General features: G+C 51.1%; 2 protein-coding genes across 9 annotated transcripts; one reads left to right on the top strand and one right to left on the bottom strand.

Annotated features, from left to right (window-relative positions):
• Nucleotides 1-5,672: 5,672 nt before the first annotated feature.
• SLC5A6 (solute carrier family 5 member 6) lies at nt 5,673-21,420 on the bottom strand. 7 transcript variants are annotated; one of them, XM_059660323.1, is made up of 18 exons: nt 21,147-21,420; nt 20,684-20,748; nt 18,337-18,434; nt 12,318-12,857; nt 11,946-12,011; nt 11,557-11,608; nt 11,338-11,405; nt 10,630-10,784; nt 10,098-10,238; nt 9,771-9,900; nt 9,183-9,271; nt 8,674-8,786; nt 8,271-8,338; nt 7,851-7,937; nt 7,531-7,712; nt 7,217-7,320; nt 6,864-6,979; nt 5,673-6,544 (listed from the first exon to the last, which is right to left on the bottom strand). In XM_059660323.1, exons 4-18 carry the CDS (start codon nt 12,711-12,713, stop codon nt 6,392-6,394), a joined length of 1,920 nt encoding a protein of 639 aa, XP_059516306.1. In that variant the 5' UTR covers nt 12,714-12,857; nt 18,337-18,434; nt 20,684-20,748; nt 21,147-21,420; the 3' UTR covers nt 5,673-6,391. The 7 variants fall into 7 exon arrangements, with proteins under 7 accessions (XP_059516306.1, XP_059516307.1, XP_059516302.1 ...); XM_059660324.1 differs by lacking the exon at nt 21,147-21,420 and adding an exon at nt 21,007-21,127; XM_059660319.1 differs by lacking the exon at nt 18,337-18,434.
• Nucleotides 21,421-21,466: 46 nt separating this feature from the next.
• On the top strand, nt 21,467-25,527 carry ATRAID (all-trans retinoic acid induced differentiation factor). 2 transcript variants are annotated; one of them, XM_059660327.1, is made up of 7 exons: nt 21,467-21,622; nt 22,293-22,414; nt 24,022-24,093; nt 24,300-24,371; nt 24,471-24,592; nt 24,881-24,978; nt 25,214-25,527. In XM_059660327.1, exons 1-7 carry the CDS (start codon nt 21,524-21,526, stop codon nt 25,316-25,318), a joined length of 690 nt encoding a protein of 229 aa, XP_059516310.1. In that variant the 5' UTR covers nt 21,467-21,523; the 3' UTR covers nt 25,319-25,527. The 2 variants fall into 2 exon arrangements, with proteins under 2 accessions (XP_059516310.1, XP_059516311.1); XM_059660328.1 differs by lacking the exon at nt 21,467-21,622 and adding an exon at nt 21,710-22,161.
• The last annotated feature ends 19 nt before the right edge of the window (nt 25,528-25,546 follow it).

Below are 25,546 nucleotides of genomic sequence, written 5' to 3'. Positions count from 1 at the left end.
AGACAAATACTGCATGATTCCACTTATGGGAGGTACTTAGAGTAGTCAAAATCAGAGAGACAGAAAATAGAATGGTGATGGCCAGGGGCTGGGTGAAGTGGGAAATGGGGAGTTGTTGACTAATGGGTATAGAGTTTCAGTTTGCAAGATGAAAAGAGTTCTGGAGATGGGTGGTGGCGGTGGTGGCACAACAATATGACTGTATTTAATACCTATATTCTTAAAAATCCAAAGCTATATTCTTAAAAATAGTTAAGATGGTAAATTTTATGTTATGTATATTTTACCAAAATAAAAGTTTGGGTGGTGGGAGAAAGCTGGAGTGGCTTTATTGAAGGTCCATCTTATAGAAAAACTGCTGTCTGAAATTTTAGCCCTGCTATTTTGGCTTCTGTAAACGCTTGCTTGCTTAAGTAATAAGGAAAATAAGACCCCTCCCATCCAGAGAGGCCGTAAACTATGCCCCAGGCAGAGCTGTCAGTGCTGGCGCCAGACCAGGCCTTGAGATAGGGTCTCATGGCCCCTTCCCAGCACGCAGGCCTTCTTTCTCAGAGGCCCGGAAGTCTCATTCCAAATCTGGGAGACAAAGGACTGGAAAAAGTATAAATAAAGAGAGTTGCCTCCATGTTGGGGGGCCCAGAATTTGGAAGCCACATTTTCCTCTGGGCCTGCGCAGAATTTAATAATAAAATGTAACTCCCTTTCTCTAAGCGAGGCTTGGTTTTTCTCCGGTCTTCTGTAACATTATTAACGTCAGACAAAGTAAACTGCAGAGCAATGAAAAATACCCGCTATAAAGAGGGACATTTTATAGCGATAAAAAGAGTCAATTGACAAGGAAGGGAATACACACCGAGCCAGTTATCAGGCTGCTATAAGGAAGTGCCACTGGTTGGGTGGCTTGTAAACAACAGAAAGTTACTTCTCACAGTTCTGGAGGCTGGAAGTCCTGTCACAGGCCGGTACGCTCGGACAAGCAGAGTAGGGAAACCAAGACAGTTAAACAAGCAGTTTGCAGCCATCTAGTAAATCCTATCTTCCTTAAACCAGGCACACTTATGAGCGGATGATTTGTACTTCTCCTCCCCAGCCAGAGGGTAAATAGCTTAAATCACCCTACTCAGGGAGACAGAGAGCAGAAATCCATTCGTGTCATTTGCCAACCACACCCAAGGACAGATGAAGTTAAAGGAATAAATCTCGTTTTGGCACATCAGACTGCACCCTCTCCAATCCAGGACCCTTTGGGGGATGACCCTTCGGGGGATGTCCGACTGCCGATTTAGGCCCAATCTCAGGGATCGGGCCTAAACTGGCAGTCAGACATCCCTTTCACAATCCTGGACTGCTGGCTCCTAATCGCTCACCTGCCTGCCTGCCTGCCTGGTTGCCCCTAACTGACCCCCCCCACCCCCCTCCCCCACCCCGCCGCCAGCCTGATCGCCCCTTACTGTCTCTGCATGCCGGCCTGATTGCCCCTAACTTCCCCACCTGTTGGCCTGGTCGCCCCCAACTGCCCCCCCCCCCTCCTGGCCTGGTTGCCCCCAACTGTGCCCCCTGTCAGCCTGGTCGCCCCACGCAGCCTGCTGTTCAGTTGTTTGGTCGTCCCCCACTAACCCCCCTGCTGGCCTGGTTATAGGCAGCCATCTTGTGAGGGTGTGAGGGCTAATTTGCATATTACCTCTTTATTATATAGGATGATCCCATTTATATAAATTCCTGGAAAAAGCAAAAGTATAGGGATGAAGAACCGATGGATGCTTGTCAGAGATACACCGTGTCTTCAGTTCCTGCCCCTTTGCTGTGTTCTGCTAGGACACTGGACTTTTTCTGTATTGCTGCACCTTTCACTCCCTCTCTGCCGGAAGCACCCCTCCCACAAGCTCCCTTAGGTTTAAGCCTCGACATTCTGCATATTCGTTTTGGCTCCTCATCTGCTTTCATTTTCCAAAACTGTGTTGACATCTCTTGACACCATCATCACTTTTCCCTTCTCTTTAACCCTATGGGTTTATGGTCTTTTTATTTCTTTACGGTTATGACTGTGAGGATTTGGGAGGAAACAGATAAATACATATTCAGTGTACTTACACAAGCTCTTCTTTAATCAAGTCTAAAACATTACAGTTTAGCTAATGGGTGTTATTTTCATATATATTTTATCTCTCTGGCCAACCTCAGAAAGCGTAGATGTTTACCAGGCATGATCACTGTAAGTATCTCCATGCAAGCCAGTGGATTTTTGTCTCCCAGAGTGGACACACTTAAGAGAGTTGTCACGTGGTTTCAGGTCTAGCAGCCAGAATTTCCAGCAGCTGCCTGGGGTGTGGGCCAGAGTTCCTGGGAATCCGTCAAACCAGTGGTTTTACACAGCGCTGTGGGAACTGGGCTGCCCACTTATAGTGGTGAGCTGGTGACTTGGCAAAGGAGACGAGGGCCTTTGTATGTCTGTGAGCAGCATCCCAGTAGTCACACTTATAATCAGGACCCAGAAATGCCTTTTCATCACTTACATCATAATCATCCCTTCATAGAAAGGCACAAAAATAGTGAGGAACTGGCACTGACTCCCATAGGAATCATTACTGTTCTAATTTTTCCTACGGCATCTTAACCTTCAATCCCAAGTGGTCTTTGACAAGACAGTAATGCTCAAGTCTTCCACACCGAGAAAACTGCAGGGTCCCAGGCAGCAGTGGGGCTTGTGTTCCCCCCTTTAGATGCCACAGCAGAGCTAAAGTGGTGCCAAGTGGTGGCTTTGGAAGCTTGGGCCACACAAATGTAGATTGCAGGTTGTCACATGCCCTGCATACACACATCTCATTTTTTAACAAATCTGCCACTGTTTATCTTTGCCAGCTGGCCCTAAAATTTTAGGTTTTATAATTTTATAAAACTACTAGAGGCCCAGTGCATGGATTCATGCACATTGAAAGGAAATTAATTAAAAGGTGGCTGGTGGGGTGGGACTGGGCCAGAAGGGCCAGACACGCCCTGGAGTCAACCTCCCACGGTCCCTCCCTGGCCACTGTGCCTGGGGCAGCGCCGGGGCTCTACGGGCATCTGTGGAGTGAGCAGGGTCCCTCTGGCAGGTGAGCTCCCTCGGCCTGACCTGTGGGGATCAAGCCGAAACCGGCAGTCCAAGGGGTCCCGGAGTGCAAGAGGGCACTCTGCAAAGTGCTGTGGCTCAGCAGCTCCTGCATTGAGAGTCTGCCCGCCCCCCGCCCCCGGTGGTCAGTGCACATCAGACCTACTGGCTGGTCGCTTAGCCTTTTATATATATATAGATACAGTGTATATATATAGATGATCTTCTGGGCCAGGTAAATCAAGACTTTCTTTTGAAGGGAGCGGATACAGTGAACTTTATTGGTATATAAACTAGGACTCCCTAAGCCCCTCCCTTTCCTCAGAGGTTCTGGGATTAGAAACTGTGTTGAGGATAGGATTCTCAGGGTGTCAGGGGTCAAGTTGGTGTGACGACTCCCCAGCAGCTGGGGGCCCCTCCCTTCCTGTCCTTTCATTGGGGCTGGTGGCCCAAGGGCTCTTCTTGGAGGTGATTTGAACCATAAGGTCCACCACCTATTGCTATAGACAAACGCATTGTCATCCCAGGAAATGAGCTTGACAAAGTGGTCATGGAGGGCAATGCCAGCCCCAGCATCGAAGATTGAAGAGTGGGTTGAAGTTGCAGGAGACAAGCTGGTCCTGTGTAGCCCAAGATGCCCTTTAGGGAGCACTTTGATGCTGCCTTTCCACCTCGAAGTTATCGTATCTGACAGTTTTCTCCAGATGACAGTTCAAATCCATGACCAACACATTGTGGCTGGGGACACAGAAGGCTATGCCCGTGTGCTTCCATTCAGCTCAAGGGTGACCTTGCCCACAGCACTGCCCGTACCAGAAGCAAGAATGATGTCCTGGGCAGCCCCTCAGCCACCATGACATGGCTTCTGAGGGGCCATCATGTCTTCTGGTGGCAGAGATGGCATGGGGTATGGCCATGAAACTTAATCATGCCCAAGTTGTCATGGGTGACCTTGGCCAGGGGAGCCAGGCAGTTGGTACAAGAGGCATTGCTGACAATATTGAGGAAGTCATACGTTTCATGGTTCACGTCCATCACAAATATGGGGGCTCCTTGTTTGAATGTCCTGTTTGAGCCTCTTTAGGTGGGTGTTCTGTTTATGCTGCTGGAAGATTCCTAAATGATTCAGCTGAATGTATTTTGAATCTCGGCAGGTTATAATAGACCCAGTCTTAGCTGAAGAACCTTATCCTACCCAGGTAAAATTATTTTATTATAACATCACTGGCCTAGTAGTACTGCATGGGTTTTTCTCAACTTGTCACGAAAGAATCATAGAAACTCTTCCGCAGATTGTTGGTGGGGGGATGAATGGATGCGATACAGTGATTCTTGCTTCCTGGGATGGAATAGTTTTCATTTATTAACAGTCCTCTAGGTCCTCTGTTACTGACAGCTTCAGAGATCTGAAGTGCTAGCCAGGCAGGCCAACTTTATGAACAGATGGATGCAATTTCACAATTGTGGGTGTGAGAATGGCAACCTTTAGCTCAGAAGTTGAGGGTGGTGATCCTGAGACATCATTAGCATCAGTGGCATCTGTGCTGTCACTTTTGGTTTTGTTAATCCTCACCTGAGAATATTTTCCCATTGGTTTTAAAGGAGTGGAAAGGAGGGAGAGAGACAGAAACATCAAAGTGAGAGACACATCGATTGGTTGCCTCCTGCACGTGCCTTGACCAGGGCTGGGGGTCAAGCCCTGCCCTTGACCAGAATGGAATCCAGGACCCTTCAGTCCAGGGGCCGATGCTCTACGAGCCAAACCGGCTGGAGCTATGCATCCTTTTTATTTCTATCTGTGCCTTTTATTTTTCCTTTGTCATTTTTTGCCAGAGTTGAAATCTATCACTCCTGCTGAGCAATGTAAGATTCGACTGCAGGTCCGTGAGCCGGTTTACAGCATGTGGATAAATGTACTGAAGAGTGAACAAATGAGTCCAGTTTGGCCCAGAACACTGGCAGGCAGCTCTGGGGTGGGGGTTGGCCAGGAGCAATGTCCCCTCGGCCCCCAGGTGGAGGGCCTGCCACGAGGAAGGCACCTCCGGAGAGCCGACCTGGCTTTTCTGGGACTGTCCACAGATCCGCCTGGGACCAAGTCTCTCTTGAGGGGCCGAGAGCTTGTGCAGACTTGTTTCTGGGCAGCTGGACAGGGCCAAGCAAGGGCAGAGACCAGGCGTGGGAATCAGCAGTATTCTTCGGACCGTAAAAGTCCATTTTGAATGTTCTATTTCTAAAGCCAAATAGCGGCATTCTTTCTCTAGCCCCCAAAGTGAAGGTCAGAGCAGCAGGGAGAGAGATGCACACGGTCTCCATTGCTGCTTCTCGGCCCTGGGGCTGGACAAGGGACAGACTGCGCCGTAGGGATGAGAAGCAGCAAGGAGAGGATGTCTCCCACCCTGATGAGCATGAGCACAATGCTGCCACCTGCAGACACGCCAGGGACATACATGACTTGAAATCTCATGGAGACGGAGTTTCCCGTTTCTCCTTAGAAGACCTGTGCGTGGGAAATGAAAGCTCTTTTCCTCTCCTGGGAAGGGGCTGGAGTGGACAAGAGCAGCTGCAGAAAGAACAGGAGCCCAGATTCTAGATGCAATGACAAATTTTATTCCCTAGGAACAAAGATATGAGGGAAGGAAACTCCAAAAGGAAACAGGAGCGTGAATAACCAAATGATACTAGGGAGGTGTGGCTCAGGAGTCAAGATGGACACTCCACAGTGGAGCTGGTCATGCCCTGGTTTCTTAGATTAAATCTGCGCCACTCCCAAGTGCCCACTGGATGTGGGGCTGGAGGCAGTGGGCGGAACGCTTCCCCTATTCTACACAAAGGAGATTAATGTACCTGTCTGTTCTGAGAGGCCTCCCGGGAACACCAAAACCTCCCTCTCAAGAACGGAGGTAGACAGATAAGAACAGAGGGGCCTGTGTGTCACCGATAACCTGAAAGCAGGCGCAGCGGCCCTGTGGCTTCGCTGGGCGCATGGGAAGTAACAGCACTGTGTGGCAGAGGGGGTCGACCTTGCCAGAACAGGCCCATGGCAGTTGCAACCTGCACTGCGGGCTCCACCCACTTCAAAGGAACTTTATCCTTTCCCCAGAGGATTCCCTTCTATCTTCTTTTCTGGCAACACCCTGTCCCACCCTCACACCTCCAAGGCCTGACAGCTCCTAGCACAGACCCCTAGGATTACAGAGTCCTTTGGTGTGGGCCCGGTCATCTGGCCATCCAGCCCCCTGCAGTACACATCGAGTAGTGCATCCCTGTTCTACAGGGTAGACTCAGGCTGGGCCCGAGTCCAGATCACAGTGAGGTCTCCTGGACGATGAAGGTGGGGCTGCTGCCTGGGTGGAGGGGGCCTTTCACAGGCTCTGCCGCGGCCTCCTTGTCTCTGATGCCCTTCAGCATCCCATTACTCATCTTCTCGGGGAGCACTGTGGTGTCCCCAAAGAGGCCCTGCAGGCACAGAGCAAAGCCAGTGAAACAGGAAGTAGCAGACAAAGGGCTGGGGAAGCGACTCAAACAGAAAAGGGAGACCCTGCTCTGAGCCCAGCTGGAAGGGAGAGCAGCATGAGGGGGGGCGGGGGCAGGAGGAGAGGCCAGCACGCGGAGCACTCTCCCCGCTCAGACCCCTCTGTCCACCAGGCCAGAGCTCTCCTGAGGCAAATACCAGAAAAAGGGGTGCTGGGTTGGGGAGAAAGCAAAGGGATGGAAGGGAACCCGAAGGTCCGGCGGTGGTCTGGAGAGGGGGCAATGTGGGCAATAAGGGCGCTACCTGGCTGTGGCTTTTGCAGCGAAGTCGCTTCTGGCAGGACCCAGGCAGGAGGGCGAGGAGTCTTGGCACCACTGGGTAAATGGTCCGAGGGTTCAGGGTCCGGCCCCGCATTCCCCCTGAAGGTCAAGGCGCTTGAGTTTTACCAGGTAACCAGTGTACAACCCAGAAAGCCCTCTGTTCTCAGGGCTCCCAGCTCCAGCCCTGCCCACCTGCTAGAGCTCAGCCAAGAAACCTGATGGTTAAAGATATCAGGAGCCCAGAAGGCAGGGGCAATTCTCCCCCCAAAGTCCGGATTCCCTGAGTGCCCTCCCTGTCCATCCCGCTCCTGGGTGATGCCTCCCACACCCTCTCACCAGTGAGGAGACTGACAAGCAGGCCCACCACAATGACTGTGGTGGAGTTGTGAGCGCTGTACCACAGGTATGACAGGGAGTAGAGCCGCTGCAGTCCTGTGGGCCTGAGGAGACAGAGGGGAGGACAATTCGGGGATAGGGTATTCCTTGGTCACCTGGCTCCGCTCACCTGCAGGGACCTAGGATCCTGGGATCCAACATTTCCCTGAGGTTTCTGGTGGCCCATTCCTTATCAGGGCCCCTGGGAAACCCCTCAAAAATGCGCTATTCTCCCTAAGACTCCCCAAGGAGAAAGACAGTGAGGCCCAACTCACCTGGAGAGGGTGGTCGAGGGCATCGGCGTGGTCATGGCGATGGTGGACAGATTGCTGGGCAGGGAAAAGTGGGACCCATTCAAGGGCAAGGGTGCTGTGCCAGAGCCCATTCTGGTCACGATGCTCCCAATGCCGATCCAGAAGGCCATGATGAGTCCAGCCAACAGGCCCACAACGGCGCCCTGCCAAAGACGGCACACTCTCGTCACAATGCCAGCCCTGCCAACCTCCACACCAGTTCCCACACTCATGGTGACGCCCCTGCCGAGCCGTCTCCTGGGCCCGCCCCGGCATGGACAGGGAGCAGAGGGGTCACTCACAGGAGGGTTGGCGCAGGGGAAGAACATCCCGAGGCAGAAGAGTCCGAGCAGCGGCCCCCCCACCATGCCAAAGATGCTGATGGCTGCCTGTGGAGCAGGGTTGGGAAAAGAACACAGGCTCAGAGCCCCAGCTCTCCCACCGGGAGCCCACCCGTGCAGGATCCCAGACGTCAGGAATGGGAAAGGGAAAGTGCTCGGGGCTCTGCTCGGAAGTGGATCCTGAGAAGCCTCAGAGCCAACGTCCCAGGAATGACCCTGGGGCTTTCGGCTACTTGAATCTCTTTCTAGCTAAAGGCAGCCCATAAAGCAGTCTGATGCCTGCCCCAGTCATTCCCTTCACAATAGCTACCTCCTCAATTTCCAGTTTCAATCTGCTCCTTCTCTCCCCCCAAATTGCTTTCTTCCCCCCACAGTCATTACCTGCAGCACTGGTCCCATCTGGGAGGAGATATAGGCCATTCCCAGGCAGAGCAGCCCATAACTACAGGCTGGGAAGAGAAGGGAGGAAACAAGAGGTGAGTCAGCACGCTAAAAAGGGGAGGGAAGTAGAGCAAAGCTCCTTCCCCACACAAATCACTACCTGTGTCGTCGGAAACAGGGCACAGACTCCATGCCCCGACTCCAGGTCCCTCCCGCCCTGTCCTCACACATGTCTGACTCAGAGACCCCGGGCAGTGCCCTCAGCTGGGCACGAGGTGGGTGCTTCACTCGGCAAGCAGCAAATGCTGAGCCCCGGCTAAAGGTGGGGCTTTAAAGCAGACGGTGACAGTGCTTAGGGCGAACCCAAGAAAGACGCAACTGAGAGGAGGAAGCATCATCTCACCAAGGATTCTGGAAAGCATGGTGGCCCGGGCTTCTGAGAACCGAGGGAACCAGGGTCGAACCAGGTCTTCCATCGTAACAGTTGCCAGTGAGTTAAAAGCAGAGGATATGGTGCTGAAAGGAGGAAGAGAAAGACAAGGTGCTCTGAGAGAAGCAAACCACAAGGGAGGCTATTGAGGGACAGCGCCCTGGAGGTAGAGGATGGTGCAGCCAAGAAACCTTCCTCCCAGGTGGCAGCCCAGGAAGAGGCCCGGGGATAAGGAAGTGGTGGTGGTGGGGGGGGGGGGGGGCGGGGGTGAGGACACGTGACCTTCAAAGCGTGGGGTACAGGTTTTATTCTGTAGATCAACTGCTATTACAAATAAACGAAGACTCCAGAGAGTACGTGCTCCGTCCCACACGGAGGGGCCGCCCTCGTCACCCAGGTGGACGGACAACGAGGGGTCGCCCTGGGCCTCACTCTGCACGAAGCAGGGCCAGCCGCGCCGAGCCGAGGGGAGGGCCAGGTACCTGAGGGAGCCGCTGAAGAGGCAGGCGACGAAGAGCCCAGGCAGGCCGGGCAGGTCCCTCAGGAGATCCATCACAAAGTACAGCACGAACTGCGGGCAGAACACAAGGGCACAGCTCTCCTGAGGGGAGCCCTTCCCCAGAGCAAGACGCACAGGAAGCCCCTGGACGTGCCCCAGCCGGTCTGGATCATCAGGAAAAGGGCCCGGCACTGAGGGTGACCCCACAGTAAAAAAAGAGAAAATGGACTCTGGAAAGAGGAAGCAGTTCGCACCCCAACTCACTGGCCACCTTGTTGAGCCTCTTTTCTCTCTGAAGGGAGGCTGTTGGGAGGGTTACGTGAGACAAGGTGGTGGCAGCTCCCAGCAAGGCATATACATGTGCCCCTGGTGAGCCACGCAGCAGGGTCAGCCATGTGATCAGTGATGCTGGGTCCTCACCAAATGGACAGAATCCCCGAGTGGAAAAGAACGCAAATCCACTTGCTGCCCAGGGTGGGAGTCCTTTCTGCAGCCGCCCGGACCCTCCTCTTCAGGGCCCAGTTGACCCTTCCTGGCACAGAAGGCGGCCAGGCCAGGAAGGCCTCCTCACCTGGTCGGGCGCTGCCTCAGACTGCTGGGTGCTCATGGGATACTCCTTGTAGTAGGTGAACATGACCAGGCCAATGAGGCAGCTCATGCAGAGGACCAGCTGCTGGCAAGGGAAGACCGCATAGCAGGAGCTGCAAGAGGCCAGGGGAGAGAGGGGCTTAACAGATACCCTCAAGCATGTCCCTGAGCCCCAAAAAGCAGACTCACGTCCTGACCCCAATGGGGGGCTGTGAGCTCTGACATCCTGTCCCCACCCAGCCTGCCTCCATGGACCTAGGGCCCTCTCTCCCTCCAGCCCTTGCTCCCGCCCTCCTGCCTGCCCACTCACAGTATAGCAGCCTTCTCCGTGCGGGAGCTGAGGTAGCGCTGCACCTGCGCCTGGTTCACCCCATACAAGGAGAGCATCATGAAGACACCCCCGAAGGCCAAGGTCCAGAAAGTGTGCCGCACAAAAGGGTCCGGATCTAGCCTGCAATAAATGCCACCTGGTCACTGTGCCATAGTCCCAGAGAGACCCGGCCCTCCTCACTCTCCTTCGGCGGGGCTCAGAGGGGAGCACAGACACCACTGTGAGGGCTAAGGAGCTGCTGAAGGCAAGCACTGGATGGACTCAAGGGATGGTAGCAAGTTGGAGGGAGGGCTCAGTTCTCCAGCCTAGGCCTAAATACAACCTGACCCTCCTTAACCACCAGCCGCACCCGTGATCAGCCCCCACCTCTGCAGTGCCGGCTTCCCACCTGTCTCGGTGCCACACCTAAGGCTTCCACAGCTTGCCCTCTGCTCACAACCCTGAGCTCAGACTCTAGGATAGGTCCAGCTCCTAGGCACAAGAGACCCCTAAGCACGAGGGGTGTACTTACTCGATCCCAGAGACACGGCCATGCTGGGAAGCCACATCCCACACACGCTTCAAGCCGCCCACCTTGGCCGACCCCACAATGATAACCGCCAGCTGCCCTAGGAACATGACCAGTGTCTGGAACACATCTGTCCAGATGACTGCCTTCAGCCCACCCTGTAAGAAAAAGCGCATGCCTGACACAATGTCTTCAAAACCATCCACCACTGAGGACACCCTACCACCAGCAAGGGCACTAGACTGCTGCCAGGGGCATAATTACTGAGACCCCACTGACATCATTTCCACCCCATCCCCTACCTTCATATGCCATCCCCTCTACTACATCCCACCCACCATAATCCCATCCCATCTCCTATATCTCATTTCATTCCACTTTCTCAACTATATTATTTTTTGTGTGCGTTAATCCTCACTCGAGGATATTTTTCCACTGATTTTTAGGGAGAGTGGAAGAGAGAGGGAAAGACAGAGAAACATCGATGTGAGAGAAACACATCAATTAGTTGCCTCCTGAATGAGCTATGACTAGGGCCTGGGCTGGGAGGAGCCTGCAACCAAGGTGCATGCCCTTGACGGGAATTGAATCTGGGACTCTTCCGGTCCTGCAGGCTCAACTAAGTTCTTATCTCATCTCCTACCTTCTTATCTCATCCATCCCTTCTCCTTTTCTTCCCATCCTCCCTCCCCTAAGGCTTATTGCACTTACCAGAGCAGTGTAGACAGTACAGACAATGCCTAGGGTCAGCACTGAGAGCCAAATATCAAAGCCAGTCACTGTAAAGAGATAAAAGTCACATTTCTGTCTCTGGAAGAGGACTGCCAGGAGGGGACGCCAGAGAAGCCCGGTAAGGCAGGAAGCATCTGGTCACCTGCCCCTCCCTCAGGAGCTCTCCCAGCCCGGGAGCCAGGGGCTAGGACTCCTCACCTGCATTGAGCGCCAGTGACGGTGCATAGAGCACAACCCCCATGTAGATCACCTGTTGGGTAGGAAAAGAAGAACGTGAGGGGAAGAGGAGATGAGGGTGGGCAGAGGAGGACAAATGGACCTCAGCTCCAATATCCCACGGCCTCCTCTCCCCTAGGCTCACTACCCTCTTCCTTCTGCCAAAGTTTGGCTTGCTGCCACCCTGCTGTCCGTGCTGGAACTTGAAGGGATGGAAAGCAGGGTGCCTCTGGGGCTTCAGTAACCCTGACCCCGAGCAGGAATTATAAACGTGCCAGTTTGAGAGTAGGGAGGCTCCAACTGCCTCAGCATGCCTGAGTTCAGGAACCCCTCCCATGCCTTGGGCTCATTGCTAGCCTCATTCTACTTACCATCTGAAAGATGAAGGTAATGGTCCCACAAACCCGCACAGTCTTATTGAATCGGAGCTCCAGGTACTAGGTAGTATAAAAAAATAAGAAAAAGGTATTCGTCCCTACTCCACCCCCCACAATTTCCCTCAAGAGGTCCAGAAACACAAGGGAATATCCAATTCAGATCCACTCTTGGCCCCGCTCATACAGCACCCTCCTCCCCCAATCTGACCTCACTTGGAAAGAACCTATGAACACACGATATGGTGCTGTCACTCTCACTAGGCAGAGGTAATCTGGGGCTCCAGATCCCTCATCTGTGCCCTGTTCCTCCTCTCCTTCCCCAAGAACCTGAGGGTTCAATGTGCCCCTCCCTTCCTCTCTGCTTACCTCATAGGCACTGGTGAGATGCAGACGGTAGAAGACAGGGATAAAGATGTGTGCAGGGATCAGCAGCCCCAGGAAATAGGAGCAGCCCAGGAACCAATACTGGGTCCCAAATCGGTAGATCTCGGACGGCACACCCAGGATGGCCACTGCTGACTGGAAGGTGGCCAGCAGGGACAGCGCCACGGGAAGGCAGCCCATTTTGCGGTCCGCCATCTGCAGCTGACCAATGGTATGCCGGCCCCAGCCACGACAGGCATGGTAGAGCCCAATGGCAAGGGAGAGAACCAGCAGCAGGGTGAAGACCACATAGTCCACAGGGGAGAAGGCGGTGGATTTTACCGTGCTTGCGTTTGAGGTGGGGGAGAGAGGAGTGAAGGTGGTCACCCCCACTCTCATGTTCTATCTGTGACCTGCAGCCACTTGCTGCTCCTGGGGTCTGGGCTGCCACTTGGCTGGGCAGTGGCAAGCAAGTGGCTACCACCTGGCTCTCAAGCAGGTTTCAGTCTTCCTTCTCCACCAAGTGACACTGTCCAGGGCGGCCTGCAAAGGAATCAGCTGCTAGTCAGGCCTTCGCGGCCCCCCACTCCCAGGCCTGTGAGTCCCACACCCACCAAACTTGGACCAGCCACTTCGGTGGCAGACTTTGAAGGTCTGGAGGTCTTCGTATGACAAAAATAGGGAGGAAGCAGCAGAGTGAGGCAGCCAATGTTATAGACTAGCAAGAAGCTAGGACACTTCCAGGACAAGTGGAGCAGGGAAACTGAGACAGAAGGTCCCAGGGCGCTCTCCCTCCAGGGAGCATGCCTGTGCCATTCCTTTCCCTTCTCTTCCCCCACAGGCATGTATCCTCTAGCCTCTAAGGGACCCCATGAGACTTGCAACCAGGGGAGCAACGGGCAGCAGCAACTGGTCCTGGGTTACGCCCCCCAACCTGTCTCCAAGGCCTTCTTTCCCCTTTTCTCAGACTTCCCAGTGAGCCAAAGCAGCCCAGCCAGGCTCTCCTATTGCTTCTTCTATGCCCTTCCTTGTTTCACTGCCCTAAGTATGTTTTTACTGCAGTCAATAAATTCTTGCTTGCTTTTCTACACTTTGTCTCTCCCTTTAAAAAAAAAAAAAAAATATATATATATATATATACTTTACTGATTTTTTTTACAGAGAGGAAGGGAGAGAAATAGAGAGTTAGAAATACCGATGAGAGAGAAACATCGAGCAGCTGCCTCCTACACACCCCCTACTGGGGTTGTGCCCGCAACCAAGGTACATGCCCTTGACCGGAATCGAACCCAGGATCCTTGAGTCCACAGGCCAACGCTCCATCCACTGAGCCAAACCAGTTAGGGCAACACTTTGTCTCTTGATTGAAATGTTTCCTTCAAGAGTTGAGGTCTCCTCCTCTCCCCAGTAACACCAGGAGATAACTACTTGGCCAGCACCTTTTTGAGCACACACAGCTGTGAAATATAAGAACCTTCTTAGGTCTCCACCCCATAACAAAAGAAAACTCAACTCTAGCCCATGTTTCTGCCCCCCACTTGTAGGCGCAGACCCAGTCACTACAATATACTAAGCCAGCAGAGCCCAACCTGGCGCCATAGCCCAGTGGGGAAGAAGAAATGGAGACTAGTAACAGCATGGTTTCCTCCATTCCCCCTGACCTCAACTCCCTCTTCCCATGATTCCCAGTTTCATCATGCTAATAAGCACCTCTTCTCAGCACTGATTCCCAATGAGATCACCTCCATGGCAGCCCAAACTCCATTCCAGGTCAACCACTCCATTCTCCCCAACACTACTAGCCCTGCCACTTATCTCTCAGCTACTCTACCTGCAACACCACCATCAATAGCAGATCATGGAAGAGAAGTGGGATTCTAAAGTGAGAGGGGTTCCCTGCACTAAATGCAGGTGAAGCCACAGAAAGCATCCCTACTGCACAGCAGGAGCGGCCACAGCCCCGGCTGAGAGGCTCTGGAACAGAAGCTGACCGATGAATCAGTGGCAGAGCCCGAGGAACAGATCCCACACAGAGCACAAGCCCAGCTGGCAGCAGCAGCTGAAACCAATGAAAAGGCACGGAAAGCTAAGTCCAAACCGGGTCTTCAACAGGTTACAGGGGTTCCTGGGGTCTCTACCTGGAAATCTAAGACTATCCTCTTTGTCGTTATAAAACCAGATGTCTACAAGAGCCCAGCTTCAGATATCTACATAGTTTTTGGGGAAGCCAAGATCAGGATTTATCTTAACAAGTACAGCTAGCAGCTGCTGAGAAATTCAAAAAAAGGTGAAGCTGTCTCAAACATTAAATAAAACACAGACTCCAGAAAAAGGTACTTAAGAGAGAGAAACCAAGATGGCGGCATAGGTAAACACCTGAAATTGCTGCCTTGCACAACCACTTCAAAAATACAACTAAAAGACAAAACAGACATCATCCAGGACCACAGGAAGGCTGGCTGAGTGGAAATTCTACAACTAGAAGGAAAGAGAAAAGCACACTGAGACTCAGAGGAGGTGCAGAAGTAAAATGCTGAGGTACGGAGATGCACGTGGAAAGGGCTGGCAACTGAGGACACGGTTGTCTTTTTCAATTGGGAGTCACAAGCTCCCGAAGGCTCTGAACTCCAGTTCCACGAGTCTCTGGGGACACAGACTCATATGGGGAGAAACTGGACTGTCTGGCATCGGGCAGAACTCGAGGGCGGCTTTTTCTCAGAGGTGCTTGCAGTGATTACCGGGACACTGAGACACGGGGCCTCTTAGGGTGGGACTGAGGATCAGCCATAGCTGTTTGCTCCACCCTGTTAATTCCCTGAGACTCCACCCCACCCAAGCTGCGAGTAGAGGCTTTTGCATATGAATGGGCTGGCCCTTTGAGATCTAAAATTACCTAACAAACTGCAGCTGGGTCAGAGAGACCCAGAACATCCAAAAGAAGGCTCAAGGCCCCACAGCAACTTGCATTGCTTCACAGCTGGACCTCATCTGGGCACCTCCAAACCCCAAACAAGGAAGAGGAATCTGCAGATCTCTCCGTAGCTCCTGCTGGGTAGCCTCAGGCAGAGGCTAAATTAGCACCTCCTTAGAGATCCAAGGGCCCGAATACCCAGTGGTCAGATTGGGACCATCCAGATTACAACTCCTCAGATCCATAAGGGACACACTCAGGGGGCAGACTCAGTGAGCACCAATGCCCCACTGAAGCAAGTCTTGCCCCAGAAAGTTGCCTTCAGCACAGAAGTTCTCCCACTATAGACACAGCTGATTCTCACAGACAATTGGCCTGGAGGTCAATTCCTCCCAGTGACACCAACAACAATCAAGGCTTAACTACAACAAGACTGTGCACACAGCCCACAAAGGGGTGCACCAAGAGTGTCCACCTCAGGTAATTGGGGAGGCTGAGCCACTGGGCCCTATAGGACACCTAGCACACAAAGCCACTCTATCAACACAGGGAAGCAGCCAAAATGCGGAGACAAAGAAACAGATCATAAATGACAGAAATGGAGGAAAGCAAACTACTGGATATAGAGTTCAAAACCACAGTTATAAGGTTTTTCAAGATTTTTCTAGAAACCACCGATAAATTTAGTGAGACCCTCGAGGATACGAAAAAGGACCAACTAGAAATTAAGCATACACTGACTGAAATAAAGAATAATATACAGAGATCCAACAGCAGACAAGAGGATCCCAAGAATCAAGTCAAAGATTTGAAATACGAAGAAGCAAAAAATACTCAACCAGAAAAGCAAAAAGAAAAAAGAATCCAAAAATATCAAGATAGTTTAAGGAGCCTCTGGGACAACTTCAAGTTCACCAACATCCAAATTATAGGGGTGCCAGAAGAAGAGAGAGAGCAAGATATTGAAAACCTATTTTGCCAGCACCGGTTTGGCTCAGTGGATGGAGCGTCGGCCTGCGGACTGAAGGGTCACGGGTTCGATTCTGGTCAAGGGCATGTGCCTTGGTTGCGGGCACATCCCCGGCATGTGCAGGAGGCAGCTGATCGATGTTTCTCTCTCATTGATGTTTCTAGCTCTGTATCCCTCTCCCTTCCTCTCTGTGAAAAATCAATAAAATATATTTTTAAAAAAAAGAAAGAAAGAAAACCTATTTGAAGAAATAATGACAGAAAACTTCCCCTACCTGGTGAAAGAAATAGACTTACAGGTCCAGGAAGTGCAGCGAACCCCAAACAAAAGGAATCCAAAGTGGACCACACCAAGACACATCATAATTAAAATGCCAAGAGCAAAAGACAAAGAGAGAATCTTAAAAGCAGCAAGAGAAAGAAACTCAGTTACCTACAAGGGAATACCCGTACGACTGTCAGCTGATTTCTCAACAGAAACTTTGCAGGCCAGAAGGGAATGGCAAGAAATATTCAAAGTGATGAATACCAAGAACCTACAACCAAGATTACTTTATCCAGCAAAGCTATCATTCAGAATTGAAGGTCAGATAAAGAGCTTCACAGATAAGGAAAAGCTAAAGGAGTTCATCACCACCAAACCAGTATTATATGAAATGCTGAAAGGTATCCTTTAAGAAGAGGAAGAAGAAGAAAAAGGTAAAGATACAAATTATGAACAACAAACATGCATCTATCAACAAGTGAATCTAAGAATCAAGTGAATAAATAATCTGGTGATCATAATAGAATCAGGGACATAGAAAGGGAATGGACTGACTATTCTTCGGCGGGGGGGGGGGGGGGGGGGAAGGGGTGTGGGAGATGCGGGAAGAGACTGGACAAAATCGTGCACCTATGGATGAGGACAGTGGGTGGGGAGTGAGGGTGGAGGGTGGGGCGGGAGCTGGGAGGAGGGGAGTTATGGGGGGAAAAAAGAGGAACAAATGTAATAATCTGAACAATAAAGATTTAATTAAAAAAAGACCAAAAAAAATAAAATAAAAAAATTATGAACAACAAATACACATCTATCAACAAGTGAATCTAAAAATCAAGCGAATAAAAAATCTGATGAACAGAGTGAACTGGTGAATATAATAGAATCAGGGGCATAGAAAGGGAGTGGACTGACAATTCTCGGGGGGAGAGGGGTGTGGGGGTGTGGGAAGAGACTGGACAAAAATCGTACACCTATGGATGAGGACAGTGGGGAGGGGTAAGGGCAGAGGGTGGGGTGGGAACTGGGTGGAGGGGAGCTATGAGGGGGAAAAAGAGGAACAACTGTAATAATCTGAACCATAAAGATTTATTTAAAAAAAATAAAAGGTAACCAAAAAAACCACTCCAACTGTACAAAAGTGAAGAGGAAGAGGCTGATGAAACAGATGTGGCAGTTAAGGACATAAAATTAAAACAAGACTGCCTGACCCAGCGTGGCTGTGGTTGAAAGTCGACCTATGAACCAGGAGCTCACGGTTTGATTCCTGGTCAAAGCACATGCCCGGGTTATAGGCTCCATCCCCAGTGTGGGGCATGCAGGAGGCAGCCAATCAATGATTCTCTCTCACCACTGATGTTTCTCGCTCTTTCTTCTTCTCCCTTCCTCTCTGAAATCAGTCTATAATAATAAAAGGGTAACATGCTAATTAGACCGGACATCATTCTGGGCGAAGGCCGGGCTGGAGAGAAGCCCGGGTCCTGGGGGCCTGCTGGCAGCCTGAGCAAAGCCAGGGTCCCGGGTGCCAGAGGGAAGCCGGTGCCGGCAGCTGGGGGAAGGAAGGCCTACTCTTGCATGAATTTCGTGCATTGGGCCTCTAGTAAAAATACATATAAAAATAAATAAACACTCTTTAAAAAATAAAAATGAGGACTTTTTTGAGTTTCAAAAAAGTAACTGCAGCTTGGTTTGAAATTTGTCCTGTTTCTATCATTAATAAAGTTATAGCTTCTTGAAAAAACAGTGAGAGGGCAACCTGCTGGGACCAGCAGTTCAGAGTCAGGATCATAGGATACTTTGGGGAGAAGCAAACCAGCCAAGGAGCTGGGGCCAGGGGAACAGCCAGGGAGAGTGGTCTTATCCTGCTGGGGCAGACAACTTACCCAGAGAAGCAATCCCGGTCTGAGGCAGAGCTGCCTGGAGAAGCTGTGTGTCTGGAGCGAGGCAGACTGAAGGTCTGGCTCTATATAAGCGGCTATTGCTGAGATCAGGAATTGGAAGGCAAAGAGGAACTCAGCAGCTGTTTGTTCTGGCCCCTTCAGGGAACCAATCACTGCGATCCAAATGGCCCTATTTCCCTAGGACCCCCAAACTCCAGCTCCAGAACGGGAAGCAGGGAGCTCACTGGCAACAACATTCCTAGATGGATTAGGCTTTCACTCTAAGTCTTACTTGGCACCGTGTCTTAAAGGGAACTGGAAAGGAGGGGCTGAAAGGTGGGAAAGTTACCTTTCTGACTCCAGCACAAGAGATGCTAATCCTCAAAGAACAGACCATTGTCCTTAGAACAAGGACAGGATCATAGTACTTAAAAACTTAAAGGGATCTTAAGAGATCACTAAGATAACACCCTCATAACACCCTCCTTTACAAAGACACCAGGCAGAGATAACTCAGTGATCTTTTCAAACTACAGAGCTGATTGTCGCCACAGGCTAAATTAGATCCCAGGACTACTGTTTTCCCCACCCATCCACTCTCCATTAATACCATATGGTCTTTAGAAACCTTCCGACCTTTTCAACCTTTTTCATCTCATGGCACACACAACCTAATTACTAAAATTTCACCAGTGGCCCAGTCCTTACTAACTAGGACAGAAACAGAATGTTCATTGTAGTCAGTCATTTGTGGAACAAAGTTTAGACTTCAACTAGTCTAGACACAGATCGTGCCTGACCGGCATGGCTCAGTGGTTGAGCACTGACTTATGAACCAGGAGGTCACGGTTCGATTCCTGGTCACAGCACACGCCTAGGCTGCGGGCTCGGTCCCCAGTGGGGCACATGCAGGAGGCAGCCAATCAATGATTCTCTCTCATCATTGATGTTTCTATCTCTTTCTCCCTTCCTCTCTGAAACCAACAAAAATATATTTTGAAAAAACAGACAGATCATTATAAGCGATGTCTTCTGTTCTTGCCCAGTAGGAGAGAGCCTGGCTGTCTCCTGGCTCTCCCACACTGTGTTCTTGGGCAGATGTTGCCTGCTGGAATGATATGGCCTCACACAAATGAAACCTGAACTCTGAAACTCCTGGGGCCAATGAAGAGAGGAAATCAAAGCTAGCAACTCTTGGATCACAAGTTACAAATGTCAGTATTCTGAACAATGTTCCCAGTAGGCCACGGAGGTTTAACCTAAAGATGCCCCAGGTCTTTGAAGATTGCAACATCACGAGTTTTCTCACTCCCAGCAAATCTTTTACTGCTGTGATAGAGGTGACTGGAACTGCTGGAAAGTAAGAGGTGGTGCTGTGTGTGAATAGAACGTGTAGTGGTAAAGCGTTCATGATACGGATAGGCAGGTAGCTGGAGAAAGGAAGATTCTAGTGTAAACTAGAACACAGGCATGCAGACCTGGAGACAGCAGGAGTAAACTGACAGGGCTTCCTGGTTAAGTGTGGGGAACACTCCTAGACGGCTATCTAGACAAGACAGAAAAAAACTTGACCCAGTAAAAAAGTCTTCATCAGACACGATTCTAAGAACAGGACAGTGGCTAACAATTCTACACTGATCCAAACCCGATGGTCTTGTATCTCTGAAAGACTGTGAGCCAAAAGTAAGAACTGAGTTGCATCATTACCATTGCAATACACAGGGCACAGATAGCTGGCGGTGGGACCTGTTTTAAAACACCTAAGACGCCCTAGCCAGCTTGGCTCAGTGGATAAAGCGTCAGCCTGCGGACTGAAGGGTCCCAGGTTCGATTCTGGCCAAGGGCACAAGCCTGGGCTGTGGGGGTCGATCCCCAGTGTGTGTGTGGGGGGGGGAGGGGGGGTGCAGGAGGCAGCCGATCAATGATTCTCTCTCACTATTGATGTTTCTATCTCTCTCTCCTTCTCCCTTTCTCTCTGAAATCAATGTGTTAAAATAAAACAAAAACGCCTAAGACAAGGAAGATAGTCTTTTCCACCACCCTACACCTACCTACCCTCACTCAGTCACAAGCTACATCGGATTGCTGGGACTCCTGAAAAGGATACGGGGCCACAGCGAACCAAGCGTCCCCAAAAGATTCCTTCAAAATCTTGTGCCTAGAATTCCCGATGGTCTGAAAGGCATTAAGGGGCCCTCACTAACATGTTAATGTTTCATTTACTAACCTCACGCTCACCTTAATTTCTAAGGCCTTCATTCTCAGCCTCAGCTCGCCACCCCGCACCTTTGGCCAGAGCCCCGGGCACCCTAGGACCGCGCTCGCCTTTCCTTACCTCGCCTTTCCTTACCTCGTGGCTCAGGCGGCGCTGGGAGGTCCCGTCGTTCTACCCGAGATCGGCATCGCCCCCTTTTCCTGGGGAGGGAAGGGGGATGAGGCTGCAGGGGAGCATCGCTCCCGCCCCGACCTCCGTGCCAGGGCTCCTGCCTCCGCGTGTTCCCGGGACGGAGGTGAAGAGGACAAGGCGCCCGACGCGTCCGCGCGCGTCTCCTCCCGCCAGGGTTCGCCCTTCGCCCTCCACTCCTCCGCGCTCCTGTCCTCCTGACTTCCCGCTCTCCACCTTCCCTCCACGGGCGAGGTGGCACGGACTACCAACCGCTTGGTCGCCCGCACCTGCGATTTTTCTGGGACCCACGCCGGGCACCGGCCACGGGCCACGGGCCACGGGCCACCCCGCCCCCTCGACTCTAGTCCCGCCCTCCTCGCTCCGACGCGGTGCTCCACACCCTTCCGGCTGCCCCCGACCTGCCCACCTGCCAGGTCTCCACGCCTGGGCCTGGCCGCCCGCCAAGGACTGGCTCGCGGCACGCGCGCCGGGTGTGAGCCGGGACCCGCCCCGGCCCGTCCCGCCATGTCGCCTGGGGGCCGGCGGTGTAGCCCAGAGACCCGGCGGAGACGCGACCTCGGCGTCCCGGCGCGAGGCGCTCGGGGCCGAGAGGGGGAGCGGGAGGGAGGGCAGGCCAGTTCCCCTCACGGGGACCGGGGCGCACGGAGAAGGAACTTGACCTCGGCGGGCAGCAGCCCCTAGTCCAGCCCGGCCCACCGGCCGGCACCCCTAGTCTCCGCCCCCCGGGGGCGGGGCCGCGGCGCAAGTCTCGCGAGAGCTGAGAAGGACACAAGGGCCGGAAAAATGTCCCTTCGCGGTCCTGGCAGCGCTCCGATCCCGCTGCCCTTGGCCGCGGCCCTGCTCCTCGCTCTGCGCGTGGGAAGGGCTCTGGCGCTCCCCGAGGTACAGCAGCGGGTCAGAGGTCGCCGGCGGCCGAGGCGCTGGGCCGGCGGGTGTCGCGCTCGCCGCCCTCGGCCCTCCCCAGCCGGCGCGCAGCCCCGGTTTTGCCCTTGAGGCCTTCCCAGCCCTAGATGACTAGTATGACCTCCCGCTCACGGTGACTCACTCTGCGCAGGTTTCCCAGCGCCCTGGCCTTGCCGACAGCCCCAGACCTTTCACCTTTGACCTCCTCGCGCCTGGATCTCTGAATAACTAATGAGCCCTTTGGCGCTTGTGCAGGCTCTCCACGCACGGATGCCGCGTGTGCAGTGCGGTGGCAGGACTGTCCTGTCTGTAATGCTTGATGAGTGCGTACCTGCAGTCCTGTCACACCCCGCCAAAGCCCGCTGTCAGGTTGAGAAGTCACTGGAGGGGACATAATAAATATTTCCCATAGTGATCTTCAAGGACGAGGGCTTTCCCTGGGTGTGGTCTGGGCTGGAAGGCCCTGGTGTGCTGATTCGGCGCCTGGGAAGATAGTGTCTGTCAACCCTGATGCTAAGGTGGAACGCTTCCCTCTGTTGGAGGGATTCTGGAGAGGTGTACTGGCATGTAACTTTTGATCCCTGTTTGTTCTTTCTTGGTGGTGGTGGTGGTTGTTTTCTGGGTCCTAATAGTTTTCTCTCTTCCGCAGATCTGCATCCAGTGCCCAGGGAGTGTGGGAAATCGGTCAGAAGTGGCCCGTTATTGTAAGCAGACGCCAGAGCTAATGTTGCACGCCCGCTGCTGCCTGAATCAGAATGGCACCATCCTGGGGTGAGGCAGAGACTTCGCTGGAGAGTGGGAAAGAGTTCCAAACCCAGATTCGTCAAGGCTTGCCTGACTGGCTTTTGGGATAAATATTTGTGCCTATTTTGGAGGCATCGCAACCATAATGCTCAGACTTCTAAACCTGTTATAGCATTTTTGGCTGGGTAAACAACCCTGTGATTCATCCTGGTTGAAACTGCATGCCAGTTTGTTTGTTTTTTAATATTTTTATTTCTTTTAGAGAGAGAGGAAGGGAGAAGGGTGGAAACATCAATGAGAGAGAACCGGCTATCGCCTACCTCTTGCATGCTCCCTACTGGGGATGGGATTCCAACAGTGACCTGGTTCACCAGTCATGCTCAGCCACTGAGCCATACCAACTGGGCTCCATTCTTTAATTCCAGCATCTTTTGTGAATTCTCCTTACTACTAAATACCACAGTAATATATTTTTTTACTCCCACTAATCCTTAATGTCTGTACTAATCAATTTTATTTCTATACCGCCCTGTGATTTATTTCATACTAGAGGCCCGGTGCACTATTTGTGCATCGGTGGGGTTCCTCGGGGTTCCTTGGCCTGGACTGCGCCCTCTTGCAATCTGGAACCCCTCAGAGGATGTCAGACTGCCGGTTTCCACCCGACCCCTACAGGCCAGGCCAAGGGACCCCACCTGTGCGCCATCTGTTGGGGGAGGGCTCTAGAGGAAGGGCTCTAGGACGTGTCCTGCTGGTCTAGCCTGGTCAGGATCAGCCTGACTGTAGCAAGCTAACCTACCGGTCAGAGTGTCTGCCCCCTGATGGTCGGTGGGCATCATAGCGACTGATCAGATAGTCCAACAATGGTTGGACACTCAGCATATTAGGCTTTTAAAGGTTATATTGATCCTATTTTTGGTTCTTGTTCTCCTACTACATTATAAGCCATTTGAAAGCTGAAAGAAAGAAAGAAAGAAAGAAAGAAAGAAAGAAAGAAAGAAAGAAAGAAAGCTAAGATACTGAGGGTTTTATTTTTATATTCCAAATTTGTGCAGTTAGTAGGTGCTCCATAAATATTTGTAGAATAGAGAAACAGACAGCAATAGATACTTAAGAAAATAAAGTGTCATGCTCCTTAATATCCAGCATTTTACATCCAATCTGTGGTAGAAAATACACTTGGAAAAAACTTTCGATTATGTGATTTGGATTTTTTTTCCATTTGAAGGTCCTTTGTGGATCTGAGGTCATATCATAATATGAGATTCACTAATCTAGACAAGAAACTAATTTCTTCCAACATATGCATAGATACAAAGAATTTTCTGCCATGATGGAAATATTCTATATCTATACCATTCAATACAGTAGCTGTTACCCACATGTTAATGGTTAACTGAAATATGGCTAGTGCAAATGAGGGACTGAATTTTTTTAAATTTAAATAAATTTCAGTAGCTACGCGTAGCTAGTTAGTGGTAACTAAATTGGACAGTGCAGCATTAAAACATCTACAGCACCTAGTTTGTAGCCCTGAACACTTCTGTGTTCAACTAATATTTAGCAGAAAAAGGGATGTGTTAGCCTCTAATGGATAGAGACATGTAGTTACACTGATTACCTTATTTCCTCAGGTTGGATCTCCAGAACTGTTCTCTGAAGCACCTTGGTCCAAACTTTCCTCAAGCACATACTGCTATCATCATGTAAGTGGTTAGTTATCCTCCTTACCAAAAAGTGACTATGACAAAGGGTTGATGGGAAAGTTGTTGAGGATGTACTCCTCAAAAAATGTTTGAATACTGATACCTAAACTTGGACAGCTCAGAATGAAAACTGGAATACCAGTCCAGGAAGATGGGTTAATAGAGTGTTTTTCTAAAGCACAGTGCTAATAGTGTGTGCTTTTCAGAGACCTTCACGCAAACCCCCTCAAGGATGACTTGGCCAACACCTTCCACGGCTTTATCCAGCTCCAGACTCTGTGAGTAAGGGTATGGGGTCGGGGAGAGAATCAAAGAGGGGCAGTGCTGTGAGCTCAGCAACGTAGGTTGCATATTAAGACTGCTTATGCTGTGTTCAGGATACTACCAGAGGATGTCAACTGTCCTGGAGGTATTAATGCCTGGAATACTGTCACATTTTACCCAAACAATCAAACCTGTGAAGGACAAAGGAACCTTTGCAATAGCACTGGGGACACAGGTATGCTGTTTCCTCTCCACCCTTTTGGGGAACTGCCTTTCCTCCTTTGGATTCTCCCCATTAGATCAGAAAGATAGTAAAATTGCTCATGTGCCTTTTTGTTCAGGTTTCTGAAGCTGTAACCCCTTGGAAAGAAAGGATCTTAAAATATATTTATATTATTATGTTCTGATTATCTATATTCTTTCTTCCCCTTTGACATGGAAATAATTGAAAGAATCTAATTTGAAGCAGATATTTGAGAAATATGAGATCCAGTGATGTTCTCTGTTTCTCTCTGACTCCTAGAAATATGTCCTGAGAATGGATCTTGTGTGCCTGATGGTCCAGGTCTTTTGCAATGTGTTTGTGCTGATGGCTTCCATGGCTACAAGTGTATGCGCCAGGTGAGGAATTAATTCTTCTTATTAGGGATGAGAGAAATGCATAGAGCAAAAACCTCTCAGAAAGAAGAGCCATAAGACCAGGAGTTGATGCAAATCACCTAGTAAAAGAAACTGAAGGAATTGCCCTGGATGAAGGGATAGTTATAATAGGAAAAAACTGGGTGTTAGGATGTAGCCCTTGGAGTAACACTATATGAGGTGTATGAGGTTTTTTTTAAAAATCTTTTATTCACAGGGCTCGTTCTCGCTGCTTACGTTCTTTGGGATTTTGGGATCCACCACATTATTCATCTCCATCCTTCTTTGGGGAACCCAACGCCGAAAAGCCAAGGCTTCATGACCTACCTAGACCTTCCTACTGACCTAAAGGTCATCCCACTCCATCTTAGCCCAGCCAGGGCTGGCCAGAGCCTCCTCCAGGATAAGCCCGAGGTTGGAAGGAAGATGGAACATTGCACAGCGCTGGAATGTCACACTCCAGTCGAGGAGCGGACTAGTCCCAGGTCCCATTTGTGCTGCTAACGATAATAAATTTTTTTTTTAAAGGAAGGTGCCCCGTCTTTGTGTG

Source organism: Myotis daubentonii, chromosome 12 (assembly GCF_963259705.1).
Source record: "Myotis daubentonii chromosome 12, mMyoDau2.1, whole genome shotgun sequence".
NCBI classification, from domain to species: domain Eukaryota; kingdom Metazoa; phylum Chordata; class Mammalia; order Chiroptera; family Vespertilionidae; genus Myotis; species Myotis daubentonii.
Note: the sequence above shows the minus strand (reverse complement) of the source record. Positions and strands in the feature narration are given on the sequence as shown.

What these genes read in the sequence shown, in the direction of transcription:
- SLC5A6 (XM_059660323.1), bottom strand. Translation starts at nt 12,713, where the DNA reads ATGAGAGTGGGGGTGACCACCTTCACTCCTCTCTCCCCCACCTCAAAC. An exon ending in ATCTCACCAGTGCCTATGAG is followed by an intron (nt 12,012 to 12,317) that starts GTAAGCAGAGAG and finishes TATACTACCTAG; the next exon opens with TACCTGGAGCTCCGATTCAA. An exon ending in GGCCGTGTCTCTGGGATCGA is followed by an intron (nt 10,239 to 10,629) that starts GTAAGTACACCC and finishes CATTTATTGCAG; the next exon opens with GCTAGATCCGGACCCTTTTG.
- ATRAID (XM_059660327.1), top strand. Translation starts at nt 21,524, where the DNA reads ATGTCCCTTCGCGGTCCTGGCAGCGCTCCGATCCCGCTGCCCTTGGCC. An exon ending in GGGCTCTGGCGCTCCCCGAG is followed by an intron (nt 21,623 to 22,292) that starts GTACAGCAGCGG and finishes TCTCTTCCGCAG; the next exon opens with ATCTGCATCCAGTGCCCAGG. An exon ending in GCTACAAGTGTATGCGCCAG is followed by an intron (nt 24,979 to 25,213) that starts GTGAGGAATTAA and finishes TTTTATTCACAG; the next exon opens with GGCTCGTTCTCGCTGCTTAC.